Below are 19,726 nucleotides of genomic sequence, written 5' to 3'. Positions count from 1 at the left end.
TTTCGAGGGGAATCAAAAGGCCTCTGATCAGATGTCTAGACCATTTTGCTTCCTAACCTTGCTTCTGTGCAGATTCAGGGCTGGGGGGAGGCCAAAAAGAGGTGAAGGAATTCATTCTTTAGAACTGGATATTATCTGATCGTCTGGTGCTCCCAATCTTTCATTGAAAGCAGAAAACATCCAGGACCAAGCGAAAGTGTCAGTCGTTCTGTCATGTCCTACTCTCTGCAACCCCATGGACTGCAGCCCTCCAGGCTCCTCTGTCCACGGGATTCTCCAGGCAAGAAGGGGCTGCCATTCCTGTCTCCAAGGCGATTTTCTTGACCCAGGGATCAAACCTGGGTCTCCTGCATTAGCAGGCAGATTCTTAACCATCTGAGCCAGGACCAAGAGTATCAGGTAACCAGTGAGGCCTCTAGGGCTCCTCACACAGGCATGCTCCTGGTCCCTGTAAGGTCCCTAACTACCTGGTCCCTTTAAAGGATGCAGACCAGCTGGTGTTCATCTGAAATCACCTGAGACCCAATTCCTGCCACGCAATCAGCGATATCGCTTTAATACCCTGGTCAAACTTCTCAGCACCACAAACACTGCAAATGTTCTCACTTGAACCCAAAGGTGGCCGACCATGCAGGCTCTCTAGAACCACTCTGAGGGTCCCCCTTATTCTACATAACTGCAAATCTGAAATGTGAATGGTGATCTTCAAAACAAAGTCATCCAAAGACTGCCAAAGCTTGCGGCCAGACACAGTGAGCTCTGCCAGGACAATATCCTTCCTCCTCACTAACAGCATCTGAAAACCAGAAGAATTCTGACAGATCAGCTGATCCAGCTGGTTCTGGAATTGCCCGAATCAATCCTGCAGACTCAGACTATCGAGGGCGGTGTCAGGGAATAGTAGGTTTAAACTGCACATTTAAGAGCAACCCAGGTGAGTGAGATGATCCGCCAGGTGTGGGAAGACACTGGCCTTGCCCACCGGCATCCTACAGATGGGAAAAAGATGCTCCCGGCAGTGGGGCATGTTGGTGGCACAGCCAGGCCTAGAAGCCATGCCTCTGCTTTCGATTCTGGGGGCCCTGTGGCCTCCTGCCCCGGGGAGGGGATGTGGAAGGGAATGCTGAAACAGCAGCTGGGCACTGGGTCAGCTCTGAATTCAGATTCAAATCTGAGTCCCACTGAAAAAATGGAACTTATCTGACCCTGATCTAAAATAAAGCAAGGTATTCAACATAAAAGCAAAACAAAAACACTTCTTCCCCCTGTAAGTGCTGTGTAATAGGTCTAAGTAGGCCTTGCAGCCCCTTTCATTAGCTTCTGACCATCTTCTGGACATTCACTAATAGTCAATCCTTTTAACATAAACCATCCACAGCACCAAGGTGCAGAGCTGATCAAAATATTTCATTTCTTAGTTGGGAGGAATGATGGATTGATTAGTGGGGACTGAGCTGAGACTTGGTGGCATATGTACGCTTAGTTATCCACGCCTGCCCCCTTCGGCCAGGGCCAGGGGGAGCAGGCCTCAGCTGCAAGGATAGAAAGGGATCAGGAGGAGAGGGAGGGGCCAGGAGGAGGAGGGTCCAGGAGGAGATGCAAGGGCCAGAAGGAGAAGGGGCCAGGAGAAGAGGGCGGGGCCAGAAGGAGAGGGAGGAGCCAGGAGGAGGAGGGGCCAGAAGTAGAGGGAAGGGTCAGGAGGAGGAGGGGCCAGGAGGAGAGGGAGGAGCCAGGAGGGTGGAGTACAACACGCATCCACACACAGTGCCCATGAGAACACTCGTGGGCCCACGTTCACTGCCGAGCAGAGAAAACCCATCTCTAAAAGCTAAGTTTCTGCTCACACGGATGTGTGGGACACCACCCTGCCTCACCAACACCAACACCCTGTACTGCTCTAGGCTTTAGTCACCTGGGCAATCACAACAGAAGCGGGCATGCTGGGCATTCATCTGCTTTTTCACTTCGCTGGGATGAGGACTCCGTGCCTCGCTTTTTCTTAACTGAGCTCAAAAATACAACGCTGCCCAGCAAAGCATCTCAGAAGCCAAGAACACACAGTCTGGAGTGCTCTCTCTGCTCTAATGGCAGCCAAGACACTCTCTGCTGATTGAATGTAAAACAGAAAGCAAAGGAGAGGTGTCTCCGATTGCAAGGAATCCCAGGATGAATCCGAGCAGGAGCCCTTGGGGTCTGGGTTTGTGATTCTTTCTGACTCTGCAAGGGGTCTGCCAGGGCTGCGGCCATGTCCTTTGCTGCTGCTGCTGCTAAGTCACTTCAGTCGTGTCCGACTCTGTGCGACCCCATAGACGGAAGCCCACCAGGCTCTCCTATCCCTGGTATTCTCCAGGTAAGAACACTGGAGTGGGTTGCCATTTCCTTCTCCAGTGCATGAAAATGAAAAGTGAAAGTGAAGTTACTCAGTCGTGTCTGACTCTTAGTGACCCCATGGATGGCAGGCTACCAGGCTCCTCCATCAATGGGATTTTCCAGGCAAGAGTACTGGAGTGGGGTGCCATTGCCTTCTCCGCATGTCCTTTGAGAAGTCTCGAAATACAGCAAATGGTGTCCACCTACCTGCCATCTGCATGAGAACCAGATCTCTCTGATTACCATCCTATCAAGGTGCTTCTTAAGGATGACTTTTTTTTAACACTTGCTTTTATTCATCACCCACTGGTCTCATTTTCTAGGCAAAGGCAGCCTGGGCAGGATGGCAGATAGCCCAGCACCACGGCCAGCTTCACTGTCCTGGCTCACAGGCCCTTGCTGCTCCTCACCTCCGTACTGCCCCGGGGCAGCTATCTCTCGACCAAGGGAAAGAAAGAGGAGATGAACAATCCCGCCTCGAGGGCCAACCTTTAGAGCAGGTCCTTCATAGATGGAGCTCATTCTTTTTAAAATAAACAAGCACACTTCTGACATTACCCAGCCAGGGTTCTGATGTCCACTCCCCACAGAATGGAGGGAGGGCTTGCCAGAGAGTGGGGCAGGGCTGCCTGGTTTGAGTCTCCAACTGAATGACCGCATCACAGATGGTCAGCGTCCGAGGGGCTCCGCGATCGAGCCTCCCTGCGTTCTGCAGCCCAGTGGGCATCACCTCCCCCACTCACACAGGTGCTTGTGGGCCAAGCTGGGGCTAGTCCTGGTCTGTCTGCTATTCACTCACAGGTGGCTCACAGGGCCACGTCTCAGCCTGGGGGTGGGATTGGGGGAGGGGACATTTCCAGGGTCCATGGTCAATGGAGTAGAAAAGGGCATGCACACAAGATGTGGCCTCATCACAGAGTGTGTACTGAAGCTGAGAAACGACTCATGCTGCAGTGAGGTCTTTGGGGCTAGTCTGCTGTCTGAAGAGGTCAGGGAGGTTGCCAGCATGATGGAAGAGTGGAAAAGAGACAGCAAGGAACGCTTACTCTCTCAAGGGCAAAAATAAAACCTTGATAACCTACCAAACTCACAACAGGTTCCCAGGTAACTGAGATAAAGGCATGAGCTTGTGGGAGAGGAGACTCTCTTCAAAACAGCACATAGTGTTGAGAACAGATTTCTACCCAAAGGCTCTCAATCTGACTAGGAGACTCCAACTGGAGAGAGGGTAATGCTTCTCAACTCTTGGAAGGATCCACAGGAGAATTAAAAGCAATTACTGAAAGAGCAAATGACTAGTAAGTACCGCTTTCCCTAGACGAACAGGAGACACCAGCTCTTTCCACTGGTGGCTGGAATTCACCATGAACCAGGTGGCTTACGACCCCATCACCCCTTTAGAAATTGTTCCTTGGGATAAGTGCCTGTCCTGAGCAAAATGTATTGACACATTTAGCTACCACAGACTGGGGGTCTCTTCTGGCGCCCTGTGCCAAGCCTTCCTCATCATCAGGAATTCACCCCACGGCCAGCAGGCTTAGATGCCGTGCCTGCAGCATCCCTCCAAGTCCAGCCCCCTCCGGAGGGCTGTGCATAGCGGTTGTGATCATTTAAAGCTCAGGGGGCTGCAGCTGTCTGAGCAGCAGGTGACCTGTGGCATGAGCGAGCTGGCAAGCCAGAGCCCAGCGGCGCTCGGGCAGGGTTGGTGACGGGCAGCGTCAGGACACATTTTCAATTGGTGTGAAGAACTGCAAGCATTTTCTCGTTAAAAGAAAATCAAATAATAAACTGAAAAGGGGAAAAAAAAAATAAAAGAAAAGAAAAAGAGTGACGGAATAAATCAAAGAAAACCCTTCAGAGTGGAAGAGTTTCTTTTCTGTAATAAGCTGCTTTTACTTTGTTTCTTTGGCTCTCACTCCATTGTTGGAGCCTGATCCTCAAAAGATACCCTAGAGGACTCCCGGAAGTCGGGGTGTCTCAGGTCCATGAGAAATTTGGTGGGAGTGAGAATATGAGTAGAACCTGCGGGAGAACAGAGGCCAGCTGACTGCTTGAACACAGGTACGTTACAGGAGCATGCCAACTTAGGCCTACGTTTATACAGCCAATGAGGTGCGAGAGAGCGAGCCGCATGCGCACACGCGAGGTGCACACGCGGCGCACGCGCACACGGGCCGCGAGTACGGCGGGCGGGCATGCATGCACATAGCGGGCGGGGCCGCATAGCGGGCGTCAGCGGTCTGCACCAGGCCTCTCCACCCATCTGCACCGGCGACCGTGTCTCCCTGGGTCTCCACCTCCCGACAGGGACCCTCAGGTCAGGCCAGCGTGGAAAAGGGGGTTACAACGAAGCCTGGCTGGGACGCGTCGGCCCAGGAGAGCTGTTTGAGCAGAGATAATTAGCCAACACATTCATGCAACACGTATGCAAGCCAAGAACACAGAGAGCTCCGCCACGGGGGGCCTATGTAACCAAAAAAGGAGAGAACCCAGCGAGAAATGGTGGCCAGAGAGGCTTCTGGGAGTAGGGAGGGGCAGGGGTGGGGCGGGGATGTGCGATCTGCCCCCTGAATGGTGGGATCTGGAAGCTGAGAGTTGGGAAGACAGTGCCAGGTCCATCTTGATACACACAGGAAGCGCCACGTGGACTGGTTCCCCCCAAAGTGAAGGTATAAAAGTGACACCTCTTACTGAGCTAAGGGGCAAGGACAGGGCCCAGCCAGGAGAGGAGGTGTGGGTCATCTCTGGTCAGTCAATGTCAAGAAGCACCCTGGGCAGAGGCAACTGCAGTTTGTTAAGGGCACAACAAAGAAGAAGGCATCTGGAAAAAGCAAAGATTTTTCTCAACGTTTCCTCTTCTGAGTGGAGAAACTGGGGAGGCTCCTGTAGACATGAAAAAGGGGAAAATCTTCTCCTGCTGCCTTAAGTCAGCTGTTAGGATCTGCCGCTTCTGGAAAACCAGCAGGGATATGATAGACCCTGAAGCGGTAGGAACTGGCTGGGGCAGCCCTCAGCAGAGCCTGGAAGCCAGGCGGATACGTTTTGAGCAGTATCTGCTTGCATGCCTGGTCTGTGTATCTCTAACTGACAGGTACATGGGCCAGTGCTCATTGACCTGTTCACCGAGCATCTTCTAGACGTGAGGCTCAAGGCCAGGAAACTGATGTGCCCTTCCACCCCAGGGTATAAGTGGGTGCCCTTAACCCAATTTTGGTGGGTGAGGAGTTCACAGCATGGAGAGGGCGGCACTTTTGAGGGGACCCGAGTGGCAGTGGCAGAGCAGGAACATTGAGTCTGTCGGGGCCTGGGACCAGACACTTCCCACCACGTGGGGCTGCCGCTCGTCAGGAAGCAGAGCAGACCTGAGGAAGGGCCCCTTCACCCCTCCGTGGCTGCCGTCCACAGACGTGTCTAGAGGCAGTGTTGCGGGGGCAGCGGAGAACTAGAGATAAGATGAAACACCAAAGCGTGGAATGGAGTCACAGTGCAGTGAAGCAGCCCTTCCCTCTAGAAAACATGCCCCACTCACCTATGAGCACTTCCCACTTGCCGTTGGCTTGGGTCACCTCGTAAGCACAGCGCATCTCGTTCAGGCTCACGCCCCCCAGAATGAAGATAATAAGGCGTGGACCACTGCGGTACTCCCCGGGGGCCTTGTTCTTATGCCAGTGCCCATAGCGGGCGCTGGAGAGGGAGGGAGGGGAAGGGAGAGAGAAGGATGTTAATCGTGTATCTGCATATACAGCATTTATACTTCATTATTCCATGACATAATTTCCCTGGTGGCTTAAATTCCAGTAAAGAATCGGCCTGCAATGCAGGAGACCTGGGTTTGATCCCTGGGTCGGGAAGATCCTCTGGAGAAGGGCATGGCAACCCATTCCAGCATTCTTGCCTGGAGAATTCCACAGACAGAGGAGCCTGGCAGGCTACAGTCCCACGGGGTCGCAAAGAGTTGGACACGACTGAGCCACTAACGCTTTCATTCCATGACGTAGGACTCATTCTATACACCAGTGACTAAAACAGAGCAGATGCTTAGCAGTGCTGTCTGAACTGGACTGCAGTGCAAAATTATCAAGCGCTTTGGCTGCTGGGAGAAGAATCCTCAAGAGCGCCCGTGCTGTGACCCTGTCATTCTCTTAGGAACACGCAGGCAACAGACAGGTTCAGGTCGGCTTTAAAGCCAGGCTCAGCGGCTCCACCCACTGGATGATGGTCCTGGCGTCTCTCCCAAGTTGTAGAGTTCTGGGACACTCTGCTGGAAGGAGCAGCGACCGTAGAGTCCCAGGCCTGTCTGCAGCTGGCACATTGATTCACCAGGCAGATATACACCGCAGGCCTCACAGGGCCACCCCAGCGCCGAGGAGCTAACCCGAGTGAGATCCCAAGAGCTCGTGGCTTAACTGAAGTGGTGGGTCGAGGACAGTGCAGGGAGGAGGAGGGTCTGCCTCGAACTACATGGAGAGCAACTCAGTGCCGTGGGGACAGGCACAGGGAAGGGCCTTCTAGCACCACCCGGGTGTCACCGGGGAAGGCTTCCTGGAGGAGGTGGTGCCGAGCTGCCTCCCGAAAGACCAGCATCTCAGTGGCCAGACAGTTCCCCAGTGCCTCCTCCTCTGCCCTGGCTTTCAATGGGCCTTCACCTTGTCCTCGGAAACAGTGAGAAATGGGCTGCTTCCAGGTTAAGAAAAATGAGGAAAACAAAAAATACAACGAGGAGAGCAAGGCTCCTCTGGACAGTGGAACCTTCACCTTTCTTCCTGACTTACAACAGCACTGAAGTTACTTCCCAAATCTTAAAGGCCCTGGGAGCCCATCTGGACCAGCCCCGAGGGTCACGGTCATTTATTTTTGCCTGTGAGATCATTTGTCTGCCTTAGTCGACAGTCTGGCTGTGACACCACGTGGGATTTTGTATTCTACTCCAGTGTTGGCAATAAACATTTGGCCTCCACTGGCATCGGGGTGGGGGAATGTGCCATGCAGGCCTAAGAGTCCCGACGGAAGAGGGGTGAAGAGAGAAGACAGGCAGGGAAAGTATGCGTAGAGGGATGGAGATGCATGTTCTAGAAAGTCTGACCTGGGAACCTGGGCCACACAGAAGAGGGCAACAGAGAGTCAAGGGGACCTGTGTTCATAGTGTGAGAGTCCCAGGGACTGGCCGTGGACACATGGCCCACAGAGCACAGCAGGAAAGACTTCTGGATGAAGACAGCAAGGTGGTGAATGAGAGGAGGAGCTTTCAAAAACACACACGAGGCATCCTGGGCAGCCAAGGAAACACAGAGGGCTGGAGGACTGGGAGATGGAAGCGTGGGCTGCTTTCTGCTCACATCTGCAACCTGAGACATGTCTGAGCATCAGCAGGTACACGGACAGGAAGGGGCAGGGGCTGTGATTTTCCATTATTTTCTGTAACACCTTTATGGACAGGTAATTCATGTATCATACAATTCGCTTGTTTAAGTTGTAGAATTCTCTGGTGTTCAGTATAGTCACAGAATTGTGAGCCATCACCACAATCAATTTTAGACCATTTTTAGACCATTTCATCACTCTCCCCCCACAAGAAACCCTGTACCTAGCAGCAGTAACCCCTATCTCCCAACCCTCAGCCCTGTTCCCAGCAACCACTTATCTACTTCTCTCTTCAGACTTGCCCATTCTAGACATCTCATATAAACAGAATGATGGAACAAGTGGGCTTTAGTGACTGGCTTCTTTCACTTAGTATTTTCAAGGTTCATCCATGTTGTAGCGTGGATCAGTATTTCATTCCTATCTTTGGCTGAATGATACCCCATTGTATGAATGTACCACATGGTGTTTATCCATTCATCAGCTGATGGACAGCAGGGTCATTCCCACTTTTGAGCTATTATGAATAATACTGCTTGGAAGGTCGGTGTACTGTCATTTTGAATGGGGTGGTTAGGGAAGATGGGAGAAAGTAATAACTGATTAAGGACCTGGAGGAGATAGCAGCCATGTGGAAGTATCTGGGGACAGATCATTTCAGGCAGCGGGGGAAAGCAAATGCAGAGGCTCCTGAGGCAGAATTGAGCCTGGCATGTTCCGGGGAGGGCAAGGAGGCTGATGTGGCTGAAGTGGAGGAGGAATGAGAGAGGAGTAAGGAGTGAGTCGAGATGGAACAGGAAGCCACAAGGCGGAGGGCCTCCCGGGCCACTGCAAGGACGTGGCCTACACCCTAGCTGTGACGAGAAGCTGTGGGAGGGTTCTTGCAGGTCACACGGGATCACGGCAGGATTGCCGTGTAGCGGCCATCCAGCCAGACACGGTCCTGCTCGGCCCTCTGCCCTTACTCAGATCCTCACTCACCTCACGGCGGTGGTGCTGAAGGAGGCAGAGGAGCGGGTGGAGATGTACGGGTAGTGCTTGGTGTCAAGTTTGTCTTCAATAGTGTCCTGGAAAGAAGAGACGGCTTTGAAAAGAGCTGATGGAACCAAGGTAAGACGATTCCAAGGACCAGTCACTTAGCCAAAATCATGCCCAGCTTCGCAGGAACCGGAGCTCCTCTGCCTGCTGGGGGGTGACTCCTGCCCTGCTGGGTGTGGAGCAGATGCCCTGGGATCAGCAGATACAAGGAGATGAGTTTATAGGTCTGCTTTTGAGAAGTTATTTTTTTAAAACCCTGACTTAATTTTTCTTGCTTCTATTTCAGTTTATTCTTTTTTCCCCCTTTTATATTCCATGTGAGGTTATAAATGTCCCATTCCTCCAGTAGGCTCCTGACCCTGGCATCCATCTAGTAGCCAGTACACACAGGTTTCCAAGGGCCTATTATCTGGTGGGTGGATTCGGCTCCCCACCCTCTGCTGCCGAGAAGTCTCCACTCCCGACAGCTACCGTGTGGCGCCCACACACCCCTCTCTGGAGGACTGGGCGGGGAGAGGAAGGAGCAGAGAGCAAAGGAGGGAATGAGACAGGGGGTTGGCCTACTCTGCCAGGCAAAAAGATGTCACTGGTTTCTAGATGTCTCATGTTCACCCATCCTTTCCGTTTGTGGGATTTAAAAATAGGAAGCTGACGCACTCTATGTATTTAAAATATAGCTATTTTCGCATACAATTCAGTGGGAACACCTGGACTGCTATGAATTCACAAAGGGATCCTGGGCAAATCTCTTCATTTTCGGGACCTCAGTCCTGTCCAAGGGCAGCAGCTGGACAGACCATCCCCAGGCCCCACTCCAGAGCTCCCGTGGGGCAGGGTTCCACAGAGTTTTCTTGACCTTGAACTACAAGGGGGGGGGGAGGGGAGGAAGGGACACCTGGGCTACCTTCCCTTCACAGACACAAAACACCTGCTATGCACAAGGCACGGTGCCAGAGGACACAGCAGGAGAGGACGCAGGGCCAAGGTCTAAAACGAGGACCCAACCCAGCGAGCGGCACGCCAACACGCACAGAGTAGCTCTGACACCCGCTGCAGGAGGCCAGGGAGGCCTCTGGTGCTGGGCACTCAGCTACATGGCGTTCAGTGTGCAGGGACAGTGAGACCGGATGGGGACTTCGCAAAAAGGCAGGATTCAGGAGGCGCAGAGCGAGAACGTGCAGGCAGGGGGTGAGTCTGAACAGAAAGGTGCTTGCCAGGGTCTCTGGCTGACGTGACAGGAGCAGGGGGGGGCCTGGGGTCACTTTCTGAATGCCCTCCCTGCTGCTGTGCCCTCGGCGTGGAGCTCGCTACTCATATGACCTTCAGGCACTGCGATACCATTGAGGGGGCCCTACTCTGGGGCTGAATCACACGGATCTGGGGAATCCGCATCTGGCTGACTGTCTCCTGGGGCCGCTCTGCACAAACCCTCCGAGGCCCAGACGCAAAGTCCCGGGTGTCACTGCCACCTGAGGGCAGGGGAGGCTGAAGCCCCCGGGCTCTGCGGGCCTCGCATGCTCGTCCCAGCCTGTGCTGACCTCCATGATGTCTTTGATGATTGGGGTCCATCGTGAGAGCTGGTAGGTCTGCTCACTGATACGCTCCTTCCGCTCCGGCTTGCTCCTGCGACGCAGGGTGGACTGAAGGCAAACACATGAGAGGCGGCTCTGAGTCAGCACCTGGGCCCACATGGCCCCGCTGGTCACAGGGCTCCCTGTGGGGAATCAGCCCTGGAAAAAGGCTAACACGTGGAGAGGTTTTCCTGGAAAAGCCCAGACTACGCCCATGGGCTGCAGCCCAAGAATCTGCAGCAAACTTGGTTCTTTAAAGCCTTAAAAAATAGCCAATGTGGGTCAAACATATAAGAACCGTTTTTTACAAAGGCAAGAAGTTAAAAAAAATAGTTTGTTGTCAATTGCTGGCGAAGACTCTTTCTTGAGAGTCCCTTGGACAGCAAGGAGATCAAATCAGTCAATCTTAAAGAAAATCAACCCTGAATACTCATTGGAAAGACTGATGCTAAAGCTGGCACTCTAATACTTCAGCCATCTGATATGAAGAGCTGACTCACTGGAAAAGACCCTGCTGCTGGGACAGACTGAAGGCAGGAGGAAAAGGGGGCAACAGAGGATGAGATGGTTGGATTGCATCACTGACTCAATGGACTCAATGGACAGAGAGACCTGGTGCGCTGCAGTCCATGGGGTCGCAAAGAGTCAGACATGACTTGGCCACTGAACAGCAGCAGAAGAGAATCCTGCTCTGGTAAGACCTGTCCTTTGATTTTGCTTCAGCAGCACAGGGTGCACTGAATCACCTCCATTCTCGTTTGGCCCCTTTGTGAACAAGGGTCTGAAAATACCAAATGACTGCCAGTCACAGGTCTCTGGTCTGGTGGCTCCGGAACAAAGCTTCTGACTCTAATAAGATTCCAGAAGGAGCCAGCCTACAGCCTGGTTTTATCAGCACTGACTCCCTGCAGGAAGCAGGGTTCCTACAAGCGAGGTTCCTGGTGGGGGGGGCCCTCCCACCTCAGCCTCTTCTAGAGCTCACTGCCTGGGCCCCTAAAACCTGTCCCAACTGGGTCCCGAGTCATTGCCAGAGTAGCAGACTCAAAGGTCTCAAGACGGCCTGACAGCAACCTCATAGAAGATGCCGAGTCTAAATGTCCCAACAGCTGAGCCAGGCTGACTCAAGACATGTGGGATGGAGCTAGTATGTCTTGGGCTGGTTCACGGGCACAGCTCAGCTTCGAGACCATGCGGTGCCTCTTTGATGTGCCCGCCTGGCTTCCTGGCACTACACCTTGATTCTGTTTATACCTCTACACCTGCCTTCCTCTGATTTTATGTTTTCTCTTTCTCAGTGTTGAGTGTGTGTATCATACGCTGCGTTAAGGAAGTTAGGGGAGAAGAGATGAGAGCCGCTGCCTCCCCCGGGCTTCCCCCACAACACGAGGCTGGCGCTCACGTCTGTGACGATGGGCACCCCGAGGTGTGCCATGTTCGTGATGATCTCGCTGTCCTCCGGCGGGATCTGAGCGTGCTGGATCAGTTTGTTCAGGTTTTCCTCGGTGATGCCTGTGAGAACAAAACCCTGATCACCATACCAGCCACTGTGCATCGCACACTCAAAAGCAGAGCCAAGTGCCTGGGGTGGGGGATGGCGCCCCCTCTCCTCCTTGGCATCAATGGGAACTAATCCGCTCACTGTATCTACTTTACTGTAAGACAAGGCAGGGCCAGGACTCCTGTTCAACTCTAGCCACTCTGTCCTGGGCTATTACCACCAGCAACTGCCCCTCCTCATCTGTCTTTCTATCCGTCTCCTGCTTCTCAGCCGTCCCCACCATCCTGGGCCCACGTCACAGTCAGCTTGGACAAGAGAGTATCCGTGTCCATCTTTTTGCATAGTGGACACTTAGGGGCAACTATATGTGGGTAAAGATCACTTATTTATGGGCACAGATTGGGGGCTTCCCTGGTGGTCCAGTGGTGAAGACTCCAGGCTCCCAGTGCAGTGGGCCTGGGTTTGATCCCTGGTTGGTGAACTAAAAATCCCGCATCCCACAGCAAGACGTGGTGCAGCCAAATAAAAAAAAATAAAGGCACAGATTACAAATGTGGGGTAAGTTAAAAGTCTCTGGCGGAAATGCTCCAATAAAGTGGCTACACAGCTGATAGACTCTCCCTGCTGTCCTCACCCAGCCCTCTTCTCATTATCCGGTCCCTCTGACTAACTCTAGAATCACTGGGGGATACACAGCCTCTAGCTGCAGCTGATCTGCCTACATTTCTCCAGCTGTAAAGAGCCCCTTGGACCTTCCTATTAGACACCCTTTTCCTTGTCTTTTAAGCTGTTTTTCACTTTGTTCTTTGCCTCCCAGCTGCCTCATTTCCCCCAAAAAAGGGCCTGTCTCCTCTGTCATATCCCACCGTTCCTACCATTCTTCAAAAAGATGTAGAGAAGGATGATGCGGATTTTGTCGTAAGTGCTGACATTCGCGTCCAGCAGAATGGGGACGATGGCTCTCATGGGGTCCTTGATCTTCTCCCCTTCAGCATCTGTGCCCATGGCCAGGTCCTGCAGAAAACACACCATGTTGACCCCATGGCAGTAGTCTGGATAGATGGTAATTATTAGAAAACGGGCTGTCCGTGAATGTCTGGGATGTGTGGCTTGGTTGGGGAAGGTCAGCGACAGGTGCTTGAGCTCCCCCACATGCTGCAGTTAATCAGCACGGGTCTCCACGGCATCGGTAAGAGCTGAGGAAAGCCCAAGGTTTCACCTTCCAAAACCAGAGACCACACAGATTTGCCATGTTGTTGAAAGGCAGGCTCTTCCCTCCAGGTGAGTGACAGTGAGCCTGAGCTGATTCCTCAGGGAAAGCTTCAATCCCGGTAGGTCTCCAGGAGGGACATAGCCCTGCAGAGGCCTCGGGGCTTCAGGGGATGAAAAGCATCAGTATTGTGAGGTGCCTCTGCCTGGCTAGACTCCTCCTGCTCTGCTTCCCCTGGCACAGAAGGGGGAGCTTTTTTAAAAATTATTCTGGGTTTTTTAAAAACTCTGTTTTTAATCTTCCAACACTTTTAGGGGGAGGAGAAAAAACATGGGCTCCCAAACCTGCACATCTCACTGAGGGAGATGAAGGAAGGGGGAGCTGACAACAGATGAAGATAAAGAGTGGAGCAAGCACAGTCTCTGCCACCCCCCCATCGCCCATGACTCAGGCAAGAGGCAGATCTGTTCTCAACAGGCCTGAGAAAGCAGCACACAGGTCTCGGCACATCAACAGCCATCTGGTCTTGTTCTGCAGCTTTCTCTGTAGCTCTTACAGAAGTTGCCGGAAGGTTGCCTTTTTTCTCTCAAAATCCCAGGAGTCCACAACAAGTATGATCTCGAGTTGGGGGATCTCTGCCCAGTCTGGATCAGAGGAAGGTGGGGTCCCCCCCTCTCTGAGGCCCCTTCAGCCCTCAGTGAAGCCTCAACAGACATCTGCTCAGCACGACTGACCCTAATACTCCCTCAAAGTCAAATTGAATGCGACTAGTTCAACAAATACCTCTGGGCACTTCTGAAAAAATGTAGACTTCCCAGGGTGAATCTCAACTGCATTTGTACTGGTCTAGGGATAACCTGTCTTCTGGAGAGTCATGTTCTGATGGTGAGGACGCCTTGTGTTTGCAGAGATCCCTGTGAAACTAATGGATTTCAGCAGGACTACTGAGAGAGTCCATGAATCACGGCTCATCTCAGAAACCTAAGCCCAGCCTGTCACATCAAACCAGGGGACTTAGATCTTAGCCTCACACTGAGAACATGAGTTGTTTTTTCTGTGAAAAGAGACCCTTTGGCTGAGCTTTCACATCATGGGATTCCCCCCTTCCCTTGGACGCAGACCCTGGATAAGAATTATCACACACGAGGAATGCAGTGCCAGGATTAGCGATTCCACACGACACTCCTGGAAAATGTGGCAGTTTTGTTATATCCTTTCACAGAGGAAAAGAAAAACAAGCACATCAAATGAATCAGTGACAGGGACAGAACTCTGATCGTAACTGTGATCAGGGAGGCCGTGGGCGGATTTCTGTCCTTCGGCTGCACTGCCCCCTTTCGGCCTCTAGGTCTCCAAGCTGGTGCGGCCACAGCAGGAGGAAAGGACACTCAAGAGTTAACATCCAGCCAGCTCTGTCAGTGCAGGAGTCTCTTCTGCTATTCCAGGGAGCATCTGGAAAGTCAGACATGCAAACCCCAAACGGCACGGCATTCCGGACCACTCTAGTCCCTACCATTGAGAGGAACTGCACTGGCTCCAGAGAGCTGAGACAACAGGATCTAGCAGGCTTTCCCATTTCTGATTCCTATGATTCTGCGGGATGTTCAAGGTAGGACGTTAACATTCAGCTGGACAAGTAAACCAGCCTGGCAGAAGGAGAAGGAAAGGGCCCTACCTGTTCCACACGGCAGAGTTTATCCACAGTGCCTTGGTAATGCTTCATGCAGTCCTCGGCGAGGTGCAGGTGGGTCGAATACTAGGACAAAATAGAGAGTGTGTGGTCAGGGACTCTCTCGCTGACTCATGCAGCATTTGCTGAGTAGCTGCTGAGTATGAACACGGTGCTAGGTGCCTAGGAGTCCCCAGCCTCATAAAGGAGATGAAACATGCATTCAAGTAGAGAACTGTGTGTCGGGCAGAGGGACAGAAACACCTTCGACAAGAGTCAAGAGGAAGAAGTCCTTTAAGGGGGCAGGGTGGTGTGACAGTTTCACATGTATCCACAAATCCTTTGATACTCCTCCCTCCAGCAGGTGGCGCTCAATACCCCTCTCCTTAGGGCTGGATTTAGTGACCACTCAGGCAGTGAATGACTAACACAAAGGCAGAAGAGCACTGCGAGATTCCCAGATCACGATGACCTCCTCTGAGCTCAATCTTGCAGGCCCATGGGGTAAGGAATTGGAAGGATACAGAGAGAAAAAGATGAGGAGAAAGTCTTAGGAAATAAACTCTCTATCCCCAACTTTCTTTTTTTTTTTTCTAATAAAATTGAAGATAGGGGCTTCCCTAGGGGCTCAGTGGTCAAGAATCCACCTGCCAATGTAGGAGACTCAGGTTCACTCCGTGGTCCGGGAAGATTCCACATGCCGGGGAGCAACTAAGCCTGTGAGTCACAACTACCGAGCCTGCATGCGGCAACTACTGAAGCCCACACACTCTGGAGCCCGTCCTCTGCAACAAGAGAAGCCACCACAACAAGAAGTCGACACACCGCAACTAGAGAGTCGCTCCCGCTCGCTGCAACTAGAGAATAGCCCGCACAGCAACAAAGACCCAGCACAGCCAAAAATGAGTGAGTGAAGTCACTCAGTCATGTCCGACTCTTTGCGACCCCATAGACTGTAGCCTACCAGGCTCCTCCATCCATGGGATTTTCCAGGCAAGAGTACTGGAGTGGGTTGCCATTTCCTTCTCCAGAGGATCTTCCCGACCCAGGGATCGAACCCGGGTCTCCCGCACTGTAGGCAGATGCTTTACCAACTGAGCCACAAGGGAAGCCCAAAATAAGTCAAAAATAAGTCAATTAAATTTAAAAGATTGCAGATGACTAAAAACTTGTGGATTTCCATCAATCCATGAGTGTCATGGGGCTTCGAGGAGTCTTGGCAGCTGTTTATATTCATAATCGAATGGACCATTTTGGATCATCACACCTTGCTCTCTGGCCACAAAGAGTCTGGCGCGACTGAGCGACTGAACAGCAGTAACGACATACCTTGCTGAGCTCCTTCTGGTACTGGGGCATCTTCTTCAGCATCTGGGACAGGTCCCGCATGGTGGTCTGTGGGGAGAGGGAAGCACGTGGTCTCACTCCGATGGGACTGAGCTAAGAGGGTGGGCGGGGGGTGGGCCCAGGACAGGACAGCAGCAGCACCGACTCCTGAGCACATGTTCTGTAACCGCCCCCCCATGCATCTGTTAAACACAAGATCATGTGTGTTTAGATTTCCATGTCTCTGGCTCAAAAAATTACTGATCCAAATACTGTGACTGTCTTATGGGTGGGGAACTGACCTCCAAGTCTAGCAATTATGTTTTATCTATTGGACCATAAGGTAACTAAGCTTCAGAGTAACAGTTCTTGCCAGGAGAGAGCAATTTTTCATCTCTACACTGCTTTTCTGCATACTCGGCTCAAGCAGTCATGGCATCAATTCACATTTCATCTCTGTAGAAAGGCCGGAGTTGTGCAGACAGGTAGGAAGCAGTGAGGTGAGAGAAGGCTGGAATCTCACCCTGGCAGGTGGAAGGGGTCTGCTGACTTTCTAACTGGGTGACTGACCTAATCCCATTCATGTACTCAGTAAAAAATCATTGAATGACTGCTACAGACCAGGCACTTTTAGGTCCTGGAGATACAAGGACAAAAACAAACAGAAAAGAATTTTTGCTTTCATGGAGCTAACGCATAGCAGAGGAGTCATTCTAACTGAGTGGATTAGCACTTTGGAGGGACTCACAAGTGTGGGTGCACAGAGCAGGGGCGCCTCCCATTGTCAGAGAAGACAACGCCTGAGCCAAAGCAGGGACCGCATAAGGCGAGGCTGGGGAAGGAGCTCAGGCATGGCTTCAGCCGCGGTGGGTGGCAAGGAGGAGGGCGGCAGAGAAGAGAGTCCATGGGGCCTGATGACCTGGGTGCTGTTCAGGCGTGTCCACGGTGGGGCTTGATTCTACTGGGATCGGGAAATCACTAAGTGATCCCAGGCCATGGAGCAGCACAACCAGAGTGGCGTTTCTAAGCGGAATAAACACCTCTGATAACCAGCTGGGAGGAGAGGCCCAGGTGAACTGGGATATGAACTCTGTTGCTACCACAAGCTAAAAAAGGTTTTAGCGAGTTCTTCTGGCAATGTGTATTGTGATCCAGAGCAGTAACTGTTAATCCTCAGGGTAACAAAAAGAAGCTCTTTATAAATATTAAAAGATGCGGGTTCCAGGTCTCAATCTTGAATACAAAAATAAGACAAAATGGTAAGAGATGAAGAAAGGACCAGGAACCCCTCCGAGCCCCCAACTCACCAGTCCTATACTGAGGTGTCCTCCTTGCCCCTAGAGAGAAATCAGGGATGAACCCAAAGGGCACTGGAGTATGGATATGGGTTTACCTTCTCACCAGTATTCATTCTCTTGCTGGAAGAAAAATCCTTCAGAGAACGGGTGACTTCCCTGGAAGAGAGAGGGAGGCAGCTAAGCTTCAATGCGGCACCAAGTGCCTCTATGTCGGGGTCCCCAACCTCCGGGATCTAATGCCTGATGATCTGAGCAGGAGCTGAGGTAGTAATAATAGAAATAAAGTGCACAGTAAATGTAAGGCACTTGAATCATCCCAAAACCATCTCCTGACCCTGCAGTCCGTGGAAAAACTGTTTTCCACAAAACTGGTTTCTGATGCCAAAACGGTCACGCAACATCCTTCCTTTAGGAGTATGTGGTGACTTTTCCTACCCTAAGGTATAGATTTAAAGTGATTTTCTAAGAGGAGAGAGAGAGATGCCATTTTCCTAATACTCTAAACCAGGGGTCTCCAGAGTTGGGTGTACAAGACAATTTGTGAGCAGAAAAGAAAATGTTAGGACATCTACATATATAATTTTACTTCATCCTTTTCAAATTTATGTTTTTGTATATGCTATCAAATATACACATTAGTATGATAAAGCATATATTGAATGCATAAAAAAGATAACTGGAAATGTGAAGTAACATTTTTCTAAAGTTGAATGATCCCCCAAGGTTTGGAGAATACTTTTCTAAACAACTATCCCAGGCTATAGTATTTTCTCACTGTTCCTTGTGAATTTCCTGTGGATATTATCAACTCAATGTAGCAGAATGTGTCCTTCTGCAAAAGCAAACTTGTTATCTACAGTTTAACAGCTTATTAAAAACTTTCCAGAGTTAGAAACATTTTGAAACATTTTCAGAGCAAGGTTCTCCCTCCAGTATAGAGATCAGTATATGCATTGACTCTTGCTGAGAAAAGTTTAGTTATGACAACAGGGAGGAAGGGGACATACCAGCTATACATTTAAAAACAAAAACCCTGAACTGCATGTAGTAGATCTTTCAATGGAACAAACTGGCTTCAAGTGTTGTGTTTATAAAGCATCTTGAAATGAGAAAAGCTACAAACGCTTTCTAAAAACCCTAAAAGTAACCTTAACACAGAAACGGTTTTCTAACTTCATGAGATCGGTATAGCCTGAGCTCACATATCAGAAGGGATTCATCATCACTGGTTAGAAGGTAGGTGACTTAGCAGAAGCAAGGGACTCCTGCCTGCACTGGTGAGCTCTGCCCAAGGTGCCCAGAGAGCGCACACTGGCACCCAGCACCCGCGATCCCCCGTGTCGGGGGGGAGCCCTGGGGCCCGGGACAGGCGCAGGGCAGGCTCTTACTGGGACACCTCCGCGATGTGCTTGTGGCGCAGTGCTATCCAGAGGTCGTCGTCCTCGTCCAGGAGCACCTCCTTCACCCGCGCCTCCCCGATGCCACTCGTCTCGTACCTGGAAGGAGACGTCCCACACAGTTCACCCAGTGCCCTGGTCTGTAACGAATGACTGAACAGCAAGCACTCCAATCATCTGAGGCGTCACTGTCTGCTGCATCTAATGAAGCTAATGGTTTCCTGTCTTTTTTTTTTTTGGCCACACCACACATCTTGTGGGATCTTAGTTCCCTGACCAGGGTTGAACCTAGGCCCTCATCAGTGAGAGGCATTAAGTCCTAACCACTGGACCACCAGGGAATTCCCAAGGTTACCAATTTCTAGGGCAGGAAGAGACCTAAAGGTCTGATCAGAGTAAACTGACTTGAAGTTCTGTTTTAAAACCCTCGGGGTCAGTTGATATGTGCTCCACTGGAGCCACCTGGCTCAGGTGTGAAGTCAGGTTATAGGTGGTTTTGGAGGTACCTGTAAAGGAAAGGTGAGGATCACACTTGTTCCTCCCTGGGAAAGGCCTGGGACACCATCCTTAATGTGTGGGATTGATATAGCCTTTGGCAGCTGCCTGCAACAGGCCCTCAGCAAACTGTCACAAGGATAACCGTGAACATATAAGGGAAATAGAGAATTATAGATACCAAAGGGGGAAAGCTGAGATTCAGTCATATTTTTAGAATCTTCATTTTGAAACCACTATCTTTATGGCTGAGGTTATAAAATCAATGACACGAGAACAATATAGTCTGTTCCCATAAAAAGAAAAATATGTTTTTAGAGACTGAGTTTCTGATGATTGCTACCAAGAAAACTGTTTACAATGAAGTAAAGTACAAATAAAACTCAGTAATACGGGACTTCCCTGGCAGTCCAATGGTTAAGATGCTGTGCTTCTGATGCCAGGGATATGGGTTCAATTCCTGGTTGGGGAACTAAGATCCCACATGCCGTAT

The 19,726-nt window shown here is 51.3% G+C and overlaps 1 protein-coding gene across 2 annotated transcripts in view; it reads right to left on the bottom strand.

Annotated features, from left to right (window-relative positions):
* Window positions 1–19,726, bottom strand: part of STXBP1 (syntaxin binding protein 1) — a 69,625-nt gene that overhangs the window by 3,370 nt on the left and 46,529 nt on the right. Inside the window, exons 10-19 of one of the 2 annotated variants that reach the window (XM_052649707.1) lie at window positions 18,730–18,837; window positions 17,437–17,497; window positions 16,047–16,112; window positions 14,724–14,804; window positions 12,714–12,852; window positions 11,740–11,849; window positions 10,308–10,409; window positions 8,713–8,798; window positions 5,900–6,054; window positions 4,267–4,392 (exon numbers count right to left, since the gene is read on the bottom strand). In XM_052649707.1, the coding sequence (XP_052505667.1) occupies window positions 4,283–4,392; window positions 5,900–6,054; window positions 8,713–8,798; window positions 10,308–10,409; window positions 11,740–11,849; window positions 12,714–12,852; window positions 14,724–14,804; window positions 16,047–16,112; window positions 17,437–17,497; window positions 18,730–18,837 (1,018 nt within the window). In that variant the 3' untranslated portion in view covers window positions 4,267–4,282. The remainder of the gene's footprint in view (window positions 1–4,266; window positions 4,393–5,899; window positions 6,055–8,712; window positions 8,799–10,307; window positions 10,410–11,739; window positions 11,850–12,713; window positions 12,853–14,723; window positions 14,805–16,046; window positions 16,113–17,436; window positions 17,498–18,729; window positions 18,838–19,726) is intronic. The other variant, XM_052649708.1, reaches the window with a different exon arrangement.

This window comes from Budorcas taxicolor, chromosome 11, assembly GCF_023091745.1.
Source record: "Budorcas taxicolor isolate Tak-1 chromosome 11, Takin1.1, whole genome shotgun sequence".
Classification (NCBI taxonomy): Eukaryota; Metazoa; Chordata; class Mammalia; order Artiodactyla; family Bovidae; genus Budorcas; species Budorcas taxicolor.
This window is presented reverse-complemented; position numbering and strand designations above follow the sequence as displayed.